The following is a 13,268-nucleotide window of genomic DNA, read 5'->3' as shown; positions in this document are numbered from 1 at the left end:
CTGTCCTGGGCCCCTGCCGTGTGCCTGGCACTGCCAACACGTGGCTTCTCTAAATCAGCAACAGTAATAGCTGAACGTAAAAGACAAACAACTCTGCTTTCCTTTCAGAAGCCAGTCTGGAAAAATGGAAGCAGAGGTGTTTGTCCCAAAATGCCACTTCTGGGCACGAGGCCCAGGGAAAGAATCTGAGATGCGGAAGAACCACACCCAGACTCCCTGCCCAGAGGTGCTGGTGAGACCACCTGAGTCCCAGCAACCAGGGAGGGACAGTGGTATCCAGCCTGCCTCTCTCCCAGCTGCCAGGGAATAGGGCTGCAGGGGCCTGGCGCCAGGGGTCCGGGGAGAAGTGTGAGCTGGGTCTTTGCTCCTGTAGTTTCTCCACCGGGAGCCCCATCCCAAGCCCCCATGCTAGGTTCTGTGGGGTGAGGAGAGAACTAGGTTTCGGGCATGCGAATTGGGGGACCAGACGCAGGCTCAAAGGGGTGTGGTGCTGAATCTGAGGGCCAGGTCCCTCAGGGTCATTATTCTATCTCTCGTCAGTGGAAACACGGAATTGGAGAACTGAACGGGGGAGGAGGCTGGTCTGAGATCACACAGCAAATTGGCAATGGTTGGGCCAAAGAGGTGCCCCCAGCAGGGGTGGGGATGCCACAGCTAAATGAACTCACCTGGGCTCCTGTTCCGGAGGTCTAGCTGAGCGACAGGCCCTTCATCCTGCTGTCTCCTCTTGAATTGGCAATTCTTATCCCCACTGTACAGATGAGGAAACGGAGGCCCTGAGATGGGCCGTCAGGGCTGTGCTTTCCTGGGGGACTTCCAGAATGCATAAGGATCTTGGGGCCCCCTGGCTCTCCCTGGGTGCCTAGCATGAGGCGGCACAATGAGGGTGAGGCAACCTTCCCTCAGGGGAGGTGAGTGGGGGCTCAGGGTCCTGTGGGCCCACGCATGCCCCGGCTAAGCTTAATCCTTCTGCGTGGCACAGTGGCTGGCTTTCAGGCTGTGGACGTGGCGTCAGACAAGCTGGGACCCTCTGTTCACACCATGGGTCTCGATTCCCATGGGGCCCAAGTCCTGCTGGTCTGCAGATGTGTCCTTCCCGCACCCTCTCCAGCCCTCCTGACCCACCCTCAACAACTGTCCTGGACTCCTCCCTGTCCCCTGGCCTGCGACCTTGTCTTTCAGGCCGCTCTCACTCACCAACTAGATCTTCATTGTGACAGCCAGACCCATCAGCCCTGTGCCTGATGCCCTCTAGGGGCTCCCCTGTCCCCTAAAGAGGCTCCTCCCTGGCCCATGACGCCCTGTGGAAAGGCACTGCAGCTTCTTCTCTGCCTGCAGCCCTGAGGCCAGAGGAGGAGTTGAAGGCACGGAGGGAGGCGTGTGGAGACCCCACACATGCACGGAAGCTACACGGCAGACAATGGCCCCTGGAGGTGTGCGACAGGACAGCCCTGGGAAGGGGGCTGGCTGCCTGGGCAAAGAGGGGTTCTAGCAAGGGCCGGAGTCTGTGTCACAGTCACCTGTGGGGGCTCATCCGACCCAGCCAGAGACAATGGGGCCCAGGCCTCTAAGAGTTGCTAATGATGGTCTTTAATGACCGTGCCTGGAAAGGGATGACTTCACCCAGGACGCACCCTGATGAGAGGAGGCTACAGTCACAGGCAGGCGGCTCCTCCATTGCTATGAGACCTGCATGGGCTTGTCTAGTCAGAGGATGGCGAAGCCGTGTGCGTGTGTGTGTGTGTGTGTGTGTGTGTGTGTGTGTGTCTGGTCCCTCACAGAGCCAGGGCCTAGTGAAAAGCCTCAGGGCAGCAGGATGGGGGGCCCAGCTTCTACCTTGCCTCACTCTATGACATCCCTCTGCAAACCTCACCTTCTCCATCAGCACAGGGCTGGGAAGCAGAGTGATTCTGAGCCTTCCCAGGGCTCTCAGGTCGGCTGGGTCTTAGGAGTCAGGTGAGAGCACTGTGACCTGGTGGGGCCCAAAAAAAGCAGGGGAAAAGATGTCAAGGATCAGGACCTGAACACCCTCCATCGGGGCACCCAGAGGTTAACATGCTACTGTGCTCCCTCCAGAGAAAGCTGGCTCCCATATCAGGCCCTCTGGCTTCTGCCAAGGATCTGGGGGTAGGTGTTGGTGTCCCAGACACATCCATTCTGACACAGAGGGAGGTACAGTGCAGTCATGGTGTTGGCCCAGGTGCACAGTACATGGGCAGTGGCAGGGAGGGATGGGCTCCAGTGCAGGCTTGCCACCTACCCCCACGCTGGTCCATTCATGAGGCATGACTGCCCTCCGGGGAGGGGCCCCGTGGGGGTGGCAGGCAGAGCAGGGCCCCCTCCTGAGGGCTCCCTCTGCCCCCAGGCTCAGAGCGGGACCACCCTAGGGAAATGTTCATCTCTACTGCGGTCTCCTTGTCGGAACCCCTTCAAGGTCACCGCTCCACAGCGCTCCAAGTGCTTCCTCGTATCCAGCCTTAGTCCTCATGTTGCACTTGATTCATTTATCAGAGGACAAGTTGAGGGCCCCATTATCTTGCCACCCAGTGTGACATCACCGAGCTTCCCTCAGGCATATTCCCTCCCTGGGACTGCCCAGCCGGCACAGGAAATGGCTGCTGGATGAATGTGCAAGTGAGTAAGTGTCTTGGATCCTCCTCCCATGGGAACACTAAGCGGCTAAGGAGTGGACCAGGTCCCCGGGGCCAGGGCTGAAACGGAGGCAGAAACAGGGACCAAGGAGGCAAACAGACTCAAGAGAGCAACAGGACTGGGGACAGAGATAAAGCAGGTGCACCCCCGGAGAGCCAAGTGTCCAAGAGCTCAGGACCGCTGGCACGGAGGGCCTCAGCCACAGATGGCCTGGAGCAAGCAGGGCCCGCGGGGGAGAGCATGGCAGAAACGGGGTGGGATAGGAGGAGCTCAGGACACGGGGCCATGAGATGGGAGCCCAAAACCCAGGGGTGGGGGACCACAGTCCAGTAAGTGTGGCCCGGCCCAAGGTCACAGAGCAAGGACCCAGGGCCCCAGCCACTCAGCCATGACCTGGCCCTCTGTCCCCCAGCAGGGAACCTTAGCCAGGCCCAGTGCTGAGGTAGGAGTTTCTACAGGTAAGGAGGACACAGACGGTCAGAGAGACCACTGGCCCCAGAGTGCACAGGGGTAAGTGGTGGGGCTGGCCCTCTTCAGGCACTCCCAGTCCTCCGTCTGAAGAGCCGGCTCAGGAGGTGGCTGCCGCTCCCACCCCCACCCCGTCCTGTGCTTGGGCACGCTGGCACTGCCAGGCACTTACTCGGTTTGTCGAGGGCCCAGCCTCCAGCCCAGCACCCGCGGGCTTCCCCAGGCCTGGGCGAGGGCAGCAGGAGGGAACAAAGGCCCAGTCTCTGCCTGCTCAGGCCCCCACCCCCTTTGCCTGCCCCTGGCACAGAAGGAACAGGGCCCTGAGGGAGCCCAGGAGCAATAGCAGCACCGCCCCCTTGTCGAGGATGCAGGGAGAAGCCCCCTCCCACCCACACAGGCCTGCCGGCTGAGCGGCAGGATTCTCCCATGCTCCAGATGGGAGTGTTGGGGGGTAGAGCTGAGGGACTGCAGTCACATAGCTGAGATTTGCACCCAGGCCCCACAGTGGGCAGAACCTGCCCTCTACCCCTCGCCACAGGCTGCGCATGATGGTTGTGACTGTGTTCTGGTGCAGAGTAACTGAAGAGCAGAGATGAGGGAGAGAAGAGGAGAGCCTGGGCACCCCAACAGGGCGAGTCCCAGGCTGAGCCGCCCTCACCCTCTCGGCCCTCCGCACCTACCTTCCACCTGGGTCCAGCTCAGTGCTGATCACACAGTTTGCTGAAGGGATAGAGCTGGGGAATGTCAGAAATGGGGAAACTGAGTCAGCTTCCAGGCCTCTTAAGTCCTTGACTGGGGCTCACCTGATCCAGCCAGAGGCAAGGGAGACCTAAGCCACTCTGGAGCCTCCATTTCCTGATCTGTAACTCGGGGCTTGTTGCCTACTGGAGGCCTCACTTCCCCAGACTGTGGCCCCCATCCTTCTCCAGACCTCCTCCCTGCTCTAGCTCAGGGCCTCGCTTAGACCCCCACCCCCAGGGGAGCCTGGACCGAGGCCCGCGCCCACCCTTCCTTGTACATGCCTGAGCACGGCTCATTCCTCCCTGTGAGCCCAGGCCAATCATGTGCTCATCATTGCCACAAAGCTGAAAAGCACTCAGGAACCAGGGGCAATCGGCCTAAGGGACCTGTCCAAGGCCACCCAGCCCTTAAGAAGCAAAGAAGGGCTGATCTGTCACTGCCCACTGACATCCCAGGACCTGCAGGGGCAGGGTTAAATGCACATTCCCCTCTCACCCACACAGCAGCAAGAGAAAGGGTTAGGGTTCTGGGGGCTGCAATCTGGGCAATGCCTAAGCAGACAGCCTCGGACAATGAAGGGCGAGTCAGGGCTCAGTTATGTGAACTTGGTATATACAACCTCTCAAGCCTTGATTTCAGCAGAAGCCCACAGAGAAAGCCCTGATGCCTCTGCCTGCCAGTGCCTAAGGGCTGGGGAAATGCCACCTGCCCCAGCTTCATCCAGAAACTTTGGCTGCTCCCTCCCATCTGCGGGGCACCTTAATTGGTCTAAGCAAGTGCCCAGCAGACCCCAAGCAGAACCAGGCAAATGCCTCACACAGAGCAGGCACTAGGATGCCTGTCGACAGTACTCCTTCCCCTCCTTCCCAGGCCCCAAGCCCTTATCGGACACGACTCATTTTAAAGAAAAAATAATATTTATTTGCAATATAAACAAAGTCCCGTTGTTGGTTCGGGATATATATATGTATGTGTGTGTATATATATATGTAGGGTCACAAATCTTCCTTCATAAGATCATAAAGCAAAACTGGCCACCTTCTGGCATACCCTCATTTACACAAATCTGGTACATCTTTCTGGGTTTTCTTTTTAAAAATAAAAGAGAGAAAAAGAGAACCATGTACAGCATGGAAGCTTGTTGTCAATTTCTCGACTGTGGCAAGATTTTAATCTGCTGCCCTAAAGAATCCCTGAAAGCCACCCCTGTGAGGTAAGAAGCAGTGGGGCAGAGTTTTTCTGGGGCCTCACTCACATGCTGAGTGCTGCTCCCTCAGGGACCCTGGCCTGACCCCTCTGCCTGCCCCAGGCCCCCATGCAGTCCTGACACCTGGTGGAACTGAGGCTGGAGAAGGAACAAAACTGGAGGAAGATAACGGAATCCGTGGCTTTGTTCTGTGGAGGCAGGGGGAAGTGAACAGAGTCTCACTCCCCTTCTGCTGATCCATCCTTGCCCCACTTGCCCCTGCCCTAGGGTTGAAATGGGTGCAAGTCTCCTGGCAGTAGAAGGCATGGGCAAGATGAGGGCAGGGCAAGCTTCCAAGGGGACAAGGGGGCTGGGAGTGGCTAGACCAAAGCGACAGCTAGGGAGAGGGAAGAACCTGGAGGTAGGGCTGGGCCCCACCACCTAAGCTCTCCCCAGCCACTGGGCCTCCACTCCCAGTTACAACAAGAGAGAGGAGAGGGAGAGAGAGAGAGAGAAACAGACAGACAGACAGAAGTAGTGGCTAAGTATATAAAAGGGCTCAGAGCCCAGGCCCTCCTAGGGGCTGAGCCCAGGGGGCTAATGCTACTGCCTGGCAGCCCCCTGCGGCCCACCTCCTGGGGGACAGCGGCAGGGCCCCAGGTTCCCCACCTTCTGCCTCAGGGAGGTCTGCACGGACCATCAGAGGGATGGATGAGAGGGCAGAAAATGCAAAGACCACCATCCAGCCCACCAATCACAACTTGCAGCAGTCATCACAGGCGAATGCAGGGCTAAGTCAGACTAGGCCAAGGGTGGGAGGCAGCACGACCCGGGGTCCCAATACCTGAAGAGCAGTAAGCCACCCCTTCAAGAAGGGCCCGCCGAGGAAACGGAGGCTTCACACATGTGCAAAACGCATTTGGTCAAGGTCAACATGGGGTCTGTCTTTTCCATTAAAAAACAAAAACAAAAACAAACACGATACTTGCTTTTTGAAATTGAACAAAAAACAAAACTGATAACATTTCTCTCTCTTGCAGGATCAGGAAAGGGATGAAATACTGGGTTATACAATCCACTGTTGCATGTAGCCTGAAAATAACACTTTTTGTTAAAAAAAAAAAAAAAAAAAAAGAAAAATCAAGAAGAGCTCAAACACTCTTTGTGCTCCAGGGAGCTTGGATTTACCTGCCAAAAGTAAAAAGTAAACTCAGGTCCGTGGATGTGTCTTTAAAAAATAGCCAAACTGGCTGGGCCATCAGCAGAAAGGAGCGTCCTGGACAGGATGAGGCCCTGGTGGACGCCCAAAGCCACATGTCCGAGAGACGAGGCCTCTCCAGCAAGCCCTGCAGTGGGAGACCTTGCCTGTGGGCCCCGCCCCCAAGGATGGTGAGGGGCGCTCCGACACCGATCAGCCTCGGTCTCTGGGCACAGGCGACATCTGGGGGTTCCTCAGGCCAGAGGCGGCAGGCTTGGGCTCTCCCACCTAGCCCTGTGGAGAGCCGAGCAGGGGCCTGGTGCCATGCCCCCCCGTGCACCAGGCCTCACGTGGACTCCAGCGTATTGAGTGGGAACAGGTTGTGGTTGGTGGGCGTGGAAAAGTAGAGCTGCTCACTTGGCGCGTGGTTGTCGCACGGGCTGCTTAGCCCCAGCGTCCGCTCAAAGTCCAGCAGCTGCCCCATGAAGTTGAAGTTGGGCGAGATGTTGGACTTTTTCCTCTTGACAAAGTCGTAGGCGTCATTGAGTGACAGGTTCATCTTCTGCATCAGATAGGCCACAGTGACCGTCACTGAGCGGCTGATGCCTGCCAGGCAGTGCACCAGGACACCACACTTCTTGGAGCGGGCTTCGTCTGAAACACATTGGCATGGGTCAGGGAGGTGCCTCCTTCAAGGAGCCTTCCCACATGGGTGGGCAGGTAGGGCTGGGCCACAGAGGGCAGCATGGTCGCTGGCTGGTCTTGCCCGACCCCTGAGGGACTTGGCCAAACCCAGTGTGGGTAGGGCAGCAACTTGGAATAGAGGTCAACAGCACTGCTGTGGAGAGGGCTCTGCACACTTTAGCCCCAAGGCACTGGACACCCGTGTCTCAGTTTCCTCATCTATAAAATGGGCCTATTTATGCACAGTGGTCTCATAAGGACCTGAGCCAAGTGAGGGGTCAACAAACATGAACTACTGTAATGCCTGTGATCATGGCTAGTCCTACCACTGCCATGTGCGTTACGACTGCTGTCACGGGTGTCACCTGCATCCTCTTGGGTCATCTGCACCATGGCCAGTAAGCCCATTTTATCAATGAGGAAACAGACACACAGACAAAGTGGCAAGCCCAAGGCCACACAGAAGCTCCTCCTAGCTCAGTGCCCGCTGCTGCCAGGCCATGACCTGGGACTGGGGGCTGGGCTGGTTCTCTTGGAGCCGCTCCCATGGGTTGTCCCTGAGAGTCTCCCAGGAAAGTGGCCTGAGGGAGGCTCCTCTGGAAGGAAATAGGTGGCCTGGCCCTGCACTTTGCTCTGCCCTCTGCCCAGTTAGTCCCCAAGGCCTTAACTCCAGCTCCTAAGACACAGGGACTGGGATGATGGCCACACTATCACTTGTGATGGGGCTTCATAAGTGAGGTGTGCTTAAATGGGCCCCACCCCTGCCACTTGCTAGACTTTCCGCAGCAGGCCCATGTGTCAGTGATATCTCCTACCACAGCCAACTGGATGTGGCCAACCTTCCCATCCCCTTTCCCCTCCAACCCTCCCAGCTTCCCCCAGTGCCACCCTCAGACTCCTCTGTGACACATAGAAGCTCAATAAATACTGGCTGAGCTACTGAACAACTCAGTCCTGTAATCTCTCCTGGACCCTGGGGCAGCTGGCCTGTGTGCCACAGCTGTGCCAGGGACATAGATTCACAAGAGGCAGCCATGGGGTCCTAGATGTCCCCACCACCCTGACTCTGAACCCTCCAGGAGCCAGGCACACAGCTAGCACTCAATCAATGCCTTCCTACAAGATGACACACGGGTTCACCCACTGTTCTTCGTTGCCTTTGTCCTGACAGAGCTTCCTCTCCCATCCCCGCCCAACCAAGGATTAAGCATACAGTAGGTGCTTCCTCCAGACTCAGGGACTGACAGGGGGCCCCATGGCTAAGGCACTGAGGCAGGATCATCTGGCGAGGAGACAGACATTGTGGCTTCATGTGGAGCTGTGTGGTCTGACCTCGAGATTGGGGGTGGGAGAAGGGGGTGCTGGGACCAGCCTCCAGTGGTGACACCAGGATGTGAGGAATGCCTGGCCTCCAAACCCACTTCCAGGTGATCCAAAGAGAGTCTGTTTCTGCTGGCTTTATTTTTGGCCTTTTCAGGGTGTAGCTGGTGACTGATCCTGTCCCACTGACTCCTAAGGGATGCCTGGGCCTCAATTCCTTCACTTGTCAAATGAGGAAAAAGGTCCCCCTACCCATATGGGGAGGGGCTTTCAGGAAGGATAAAGGTACCCACTAGCCAGGCCCAGCCTGGCGAAGCCTGCTTCCCTCTCTCTATTCCACTCCCTCGTTGGGGGAGTTCAAATGCTGAGGCAGCACCCCTAGCCCTCTTGGCCCAGGGGGTGGGGGGCAGGGCTGAGAAGCTCCAGGCAGCCCCAGTTGCAGCCCCTCCCCCAGGCCTCAGCTTCCTTCCTTCCTCCCAGCCAGGCACCTACTTTTGGTTCCCAGTAAGCGGATGAGGCGGGGAAGCCTCCCACTTCCTGTTGTTAAAGCTAGCCCAGCCCAGCCGACACCAAAACGCCCTCCACTGGACACAGCTGCCATCGGGAAAAGACAGCCCAGGCCACCCCCACACCTTGCCACTGGAGGCTGGGCAAAAACATTGGGTTACCAGGCTCAGAGACAGAGCATTTACATTCATCCTGAGCCCCCGTGCCCCTTCCTTGCACCCTGGGCCAGGGGAGATGACCTGTGGTCTCAGCATCCAGCTGGCCAAGGAGAAAGCAGCGGGGACCCGAGTCTGCTGAGGCTGGGGATACAGGGACTCAGAGGGCACTAAGCCAGACAGCAGGACACACTGCTCTGGGGAAGGCCTTTCTCCACTCCTCCACCTTCTCTTACACTCCTCCACCTTCTCTTACACTCCTCCCTACACTCCAAGCAAGTCCTACAGGCTGCAGAGAGCATCTGGAGCTTGACTGAGCTAGCAGTCACCACATTTCAACAGCTGCCTGTTTGGGGTGTGCCTCTGGCTCCAGGGCTACCTTTCAGCCCATCTTAGGTCCACATTAAAGCCCAAAGAGGCATTATGACAACCCCATCCTGGAGAGACACGTGTGCTGAGGCGTGATGTGGAGCAAGTGAGACCAGTGGGAGGTCTGTGCGCTGTGATGTTTCAGCTTGCTAAGCCTGAAACAACATCTAAGCCAGGAAAACACAAGCTGGACAGCAGAGAGCCCATGAGGTGCTGCCAGCTAGGGGGAGCTCAGGACTCAGGAGACTGCTCAGGCCCCAACAGGTAGAGGGGCCCAAGGGACTCGGTGACTCACAGTAGGCATAGGTACACCCACGGGCACATGCTGGCACACGCAGGGCACACACAGGTCTCAACAGGCCCAGAGGTACCCAGTCAGGCGGGGGCGCCACCCAGAGTCCTGCATACACCTTGACGCGCACACACCCCCCTGCCCAGCACACAGCACCTACCAATGAAGCTGATGGCCTCAGGGAAGAACTGGGAGAGGTTCTGGCTCCAGTGGTCAGAGATGGGGATCTGCTTGTAGGTGAACTCGCCGCCGTGCTCGAAGGCGTTGGGCAGGTTGGGTGTGACATTGAGGATATACTTGATGCCGTACTTGCCGAGCACGTCCAGGTTGGTGGAGTCCTTGGCGCAGCCGAGGTAGAGGTAGGGCAGGATCTGGACAGGGAAGGCTGGTTGGCTGGATGGCACAGGGCTGCCGTCCGACTCGGTGGCACTGCTGGGCAGCTCTCGGTCCGACTCGCCGTCGGAGCAGTCAGAGCTGATGCGCAGGCCCCCCAGGCCCAGCACTGAGGTGGGTGGCGAGCTGCTCGGCGAGGAAGAGCTGTCCACGTTGGTCTCGCAGTGCTCAGAGTACTCTGTCTGAAACTTGTTGAAACCACCTGTGTCCGGGGTGAGACGGGGCCTGGGTGAGAGGCTGGCGAGAGCCCAGATGGGCTGCACAAGACCAGAGATGGCCAGGACTCCCCACGCCAAACACCACACCACCGACGGTCAGCATGGGCCATGCCAAGCGTGTTACACGTGTGCCCTCTCTTGTGTTCTCTCCATCTAAACCATGACCACTTCACAGATAAGGAAACTGAGGCCCCAGGAGGTGAAGTGATATGCCTAGACTCCAAACTGGTACCCATAACACTTCAGGGCCCCCAGCCATGCCACCAGCTTTAGGGCACTTGAGGACAGGCCCCAGCTAATTCCTCTTCTGCAGCTCCCACGCACACCTAGCACCCATGGGTGTTCAGTAACAGCTAAGTGGTAAAGAAAAGCAGACAACCCCATCTTAGCCAGCACCTCTGGGTTGGCAAACTCCTCTTATAGATGAGACCACAGGTGCCAGAGCCACATCTGGCTCAGAGGCAGAGAGGTCCTTGGCTTCCTGAATGGGAGTCTAGTGGTTGCCCAGCCCCGAAACTAGAGCTGGGGAGGGTAGTGGGAAGGTACTGGCTGGCCCCTTCCCCCCAGCAGGGGCAGGGTTTTGAAGGGGGACCTGGCTCCACTTCTCTAGAACCCTCCCTTAGAACACAAGCCCCCCCCCACCCTTGGACCTGCAGCGGGGGAGGGCCACTGGGGCGATACAGGGACAGGAGAAATGGGGAGCCCCTTGCAGCGAGGCATGGGCCCTGCGCCCGAGGGTGCCGCAGGCCTCCCCCACCTCCCGCCCGCACGCCCGCCCCGCTGCCAGCAAGAGGCCATTTTGGAATGTTAATTGGAAACACCGGCCTCAGCCACTCGCCCCCCGGTGCTGCCTCTCCCTTCTGCAAGGTCCGGGGCAGCAGGCTAGGGACCTGGGGGTCCCGAGAGACCCGGGCCAGAGCAATGGACCCTGCCCATACCCTGCCCCAAGCGCCTCCTAGAGGCGGCAATTCTCCGGTGGAAGGAGCAATATCCGGATCCAGGAGACCCCAACCCAAACGGTCTCCATGCGCTGGAGATGAGGATGGTGCTATGAAAGGTGCCCTTCCTGATCCTGGCCTTCCAGAAACACGAATTCCAGGCTGGACCTGGGCGCCCTGCCGCTTTTAGGGTTCTGGGAGACGGCGCCTTCCACCTCTGAGGGGCTCCAATGGAGCCTAGGCACTACTGTCGCCCCATCAACAGGAAAAAAAGGAAACCTCAGGCAGGGGAAAGTTTGTTCCACCCACTCGAATCGTGCCGAGAAAGGGGGCGCAGAGGGAGCACCGCGCCTGCCAAACCACACAGTGGGGACCCGGCTCCAGGAGGGCGGATGCGGGCCGGGGACGACGTGGCGCCCAGAGGGGCAGGCCGAGCGCGTGGAGAGGAAAGCGCCTCCGAGGGGGGCGTCAGGGAGTCGCGGGGAGCCCCGATCCCGTAAGGCGTCTCCGTGCTGCCCTCACCTTGGAGGTAGTAGGCCTGGCAGCCGTCGTCGCGCAGCTTCTGTAGGAGCAGGCCGAGCACGGAGGCGGGAGCGCCGGGCTCAGGCTGCCACTCGGCCGTGGCCTCGTCGTAGAGCAGCACGGTGGCCGCCTTGCAGCGCGTGGCGAAGCGCTCCTTGTCGGCGTGGTTGGGGATGATGGAGCGGATGGGCAGGTTGCCCTTGCGCAGGCGGCGCAACATGAGGCCCGGGATGGCCAGGTTGATGGCCGTCTCGATGTGCGACGACTCGAAGAGCTCGTGCGGCCGGCAGTCGAGCAGCAGCAGGGACGCGCCGCCGCGCGCCTCCAGCTCCTCCTGCAGCCACTCGGCGCTCTTGCAGGGCATGGCCCCTGCCCCCGTCGCCGCGCCCGCCCCAGTGCCTGCGCCAGACCCCGATCCCGCACCGGGCTCGGACCCCGCCCGGGTGCCCCCAGCCGCCGCCGCCCCCGAAGTCGACATGTGCGCCCGCGCTGGGGGGCCGCGGAGCTGGTTTTTCATGGGGAGCGCGGGCGGCCCGGGGCCGGGGCCGGGCAGCCCTGCTCTGGGACGGCGCCCCGGCCGCGCGGGCCCCAGCCGCGTCTCCGGGCGCCCGCCTCCCGCCGAGCTGCGCGCCCGCCGCCCCGGCCTCCCGGCCTCCGTCCCGCCCGCCCGGCCCTCCGCGCGCACCGCGGCCTGACAGCCCCAATTAAACAGCGGCTCCGGCGGCCGCGCGCCGAGGCGTTCTCCGGGAGGCGGGGCCGCGGGGGCCGGCCCCCGGGCTTAAAGGCGCAGCGCCTCCACCGCCCCTCCCCACGGGGTACGCGGGCGCGCTCGCGACCCGAGCCCGGGAGACCAGCGGCGGGGCCCTCCCCTACTGCCTCCGCACCGTAGCCCCCTGGACTAGCCCGGAGCTGACTACGATCCGCCTAGGGGCCCCGGCCCAGACGCCCTCACGGGTTCACTCTGCGTGTGTTCCCAAGCTCTTCTGGACACTACGGGAAGAGAGGACCTGGGGGCGTCCTATGCCTGGCATCCCCACCCCACATTCACAAGAGCATAGTTTTCCTGGGACGGGGCGTGGTGGGGGGGTGGTCAAGCTGAGCAACCTCTCCTCTTTCCGCCTGTCATCCCATTCATTTTTTCTGTCATCCAGTTCATTCAACAAATGGGAATTGAACGCCTACTACGTGCCAGGCACTGTGCTAGGCGGTCACCGTTTCAGGGGACCTCATCGTTCCCCTGACGGTCACAGGCTCCAGACCTGAGGCGGAACGTCTCACGCCAGCAGGCCTGATGGGAAATCAGAACCTGGGCAACTGGCAGGGTAGGAAGACTCAGGGCCGTGCCACCTTCCGTGGGCAGGGGTGGAGAAATCCTGGAAAAGACCAGCTCTGGGAAGGGAACGCCAGCCCCTTAAGAAAGCTTTACAAGCGGGGTGGTGACAGGCGCCCAGTGAAGCGCCACGTGACTTTTTCCACGGGGCCGGTGGGAGGGGAATGCTCCTTTATAATCAGCTTTCCTTCCCCTGCCTCCCTCTGAACGGACCAATCAACTTCCGCGGTAGGCGGGCGCCTGCCATGCAGATGGCCAATCCTGGCCGAAAGAGGCGGTGGCGGAGGGAGGCGGG

At 59.9% G+C, this 13,268-nt stretch overlaps 1 protein-coding gene across 2 annotated transcripts; it reads right to left on the bottom strand.

Moving 5' to 3' along the window:
- Nucleotides 1–4,759: 4,759 nt before the first annotated feature.
- DUSP7 (dual specificity phosphatase 7) lies at nt 4,760–12,332 on the bottom strand. Of its 2 annotated transcripts, XM_055274895.2 has the most exons (3): nt 11,644–12,326; nt 9,733–10,167; nt 4,760–6,899 (listed from the first exon to the last, which is right to left on the bottom strand). In XM_055274895.2, the coding sequence occupies exons 1-3, from the start codon at nt 12,158–12,160 to the stop codon at nt 6,592–6,594; spliced, it is 1,260 nt and encodes a 419-aa protein (XP_055130870.2). In that variant the 5' UTR covers nt 12,161–12,326; the 3' UTR covers nt 4,760–6,591. The 2 variants fall into 2 exon arrangements, with proteins under 2 accessions (XP_055130870.2, XP_055130879.2); XM_055274904.2 differs by lacking the exon at nt 9,733–10,167 and having other exon boundaries at nt 11,644–12,332.
- Between the last annotated feature and the right edge of the window lie 936 nt (nt 12,333–13,268).

This window comes from Symphalangus syndactylus, chromosome 1, assembly GCF_028878055.3.
Source record: "Symphalangus syndactylus isolate Jambi chromosome 1, NHGRI_mSymSyn1-v2.1_pri, whole genome shotgun sequence".
NCBI lineage: Eukaryota > Metazoa > Chordata > Mammalia > Primates > Hylobatidae > Symphalangus > Symphalangus syndactylus.
Note: the sequence above shows the minus strand (reverse complement) of the source record. Positions and strands in the feature narration are given on the sequence as shown.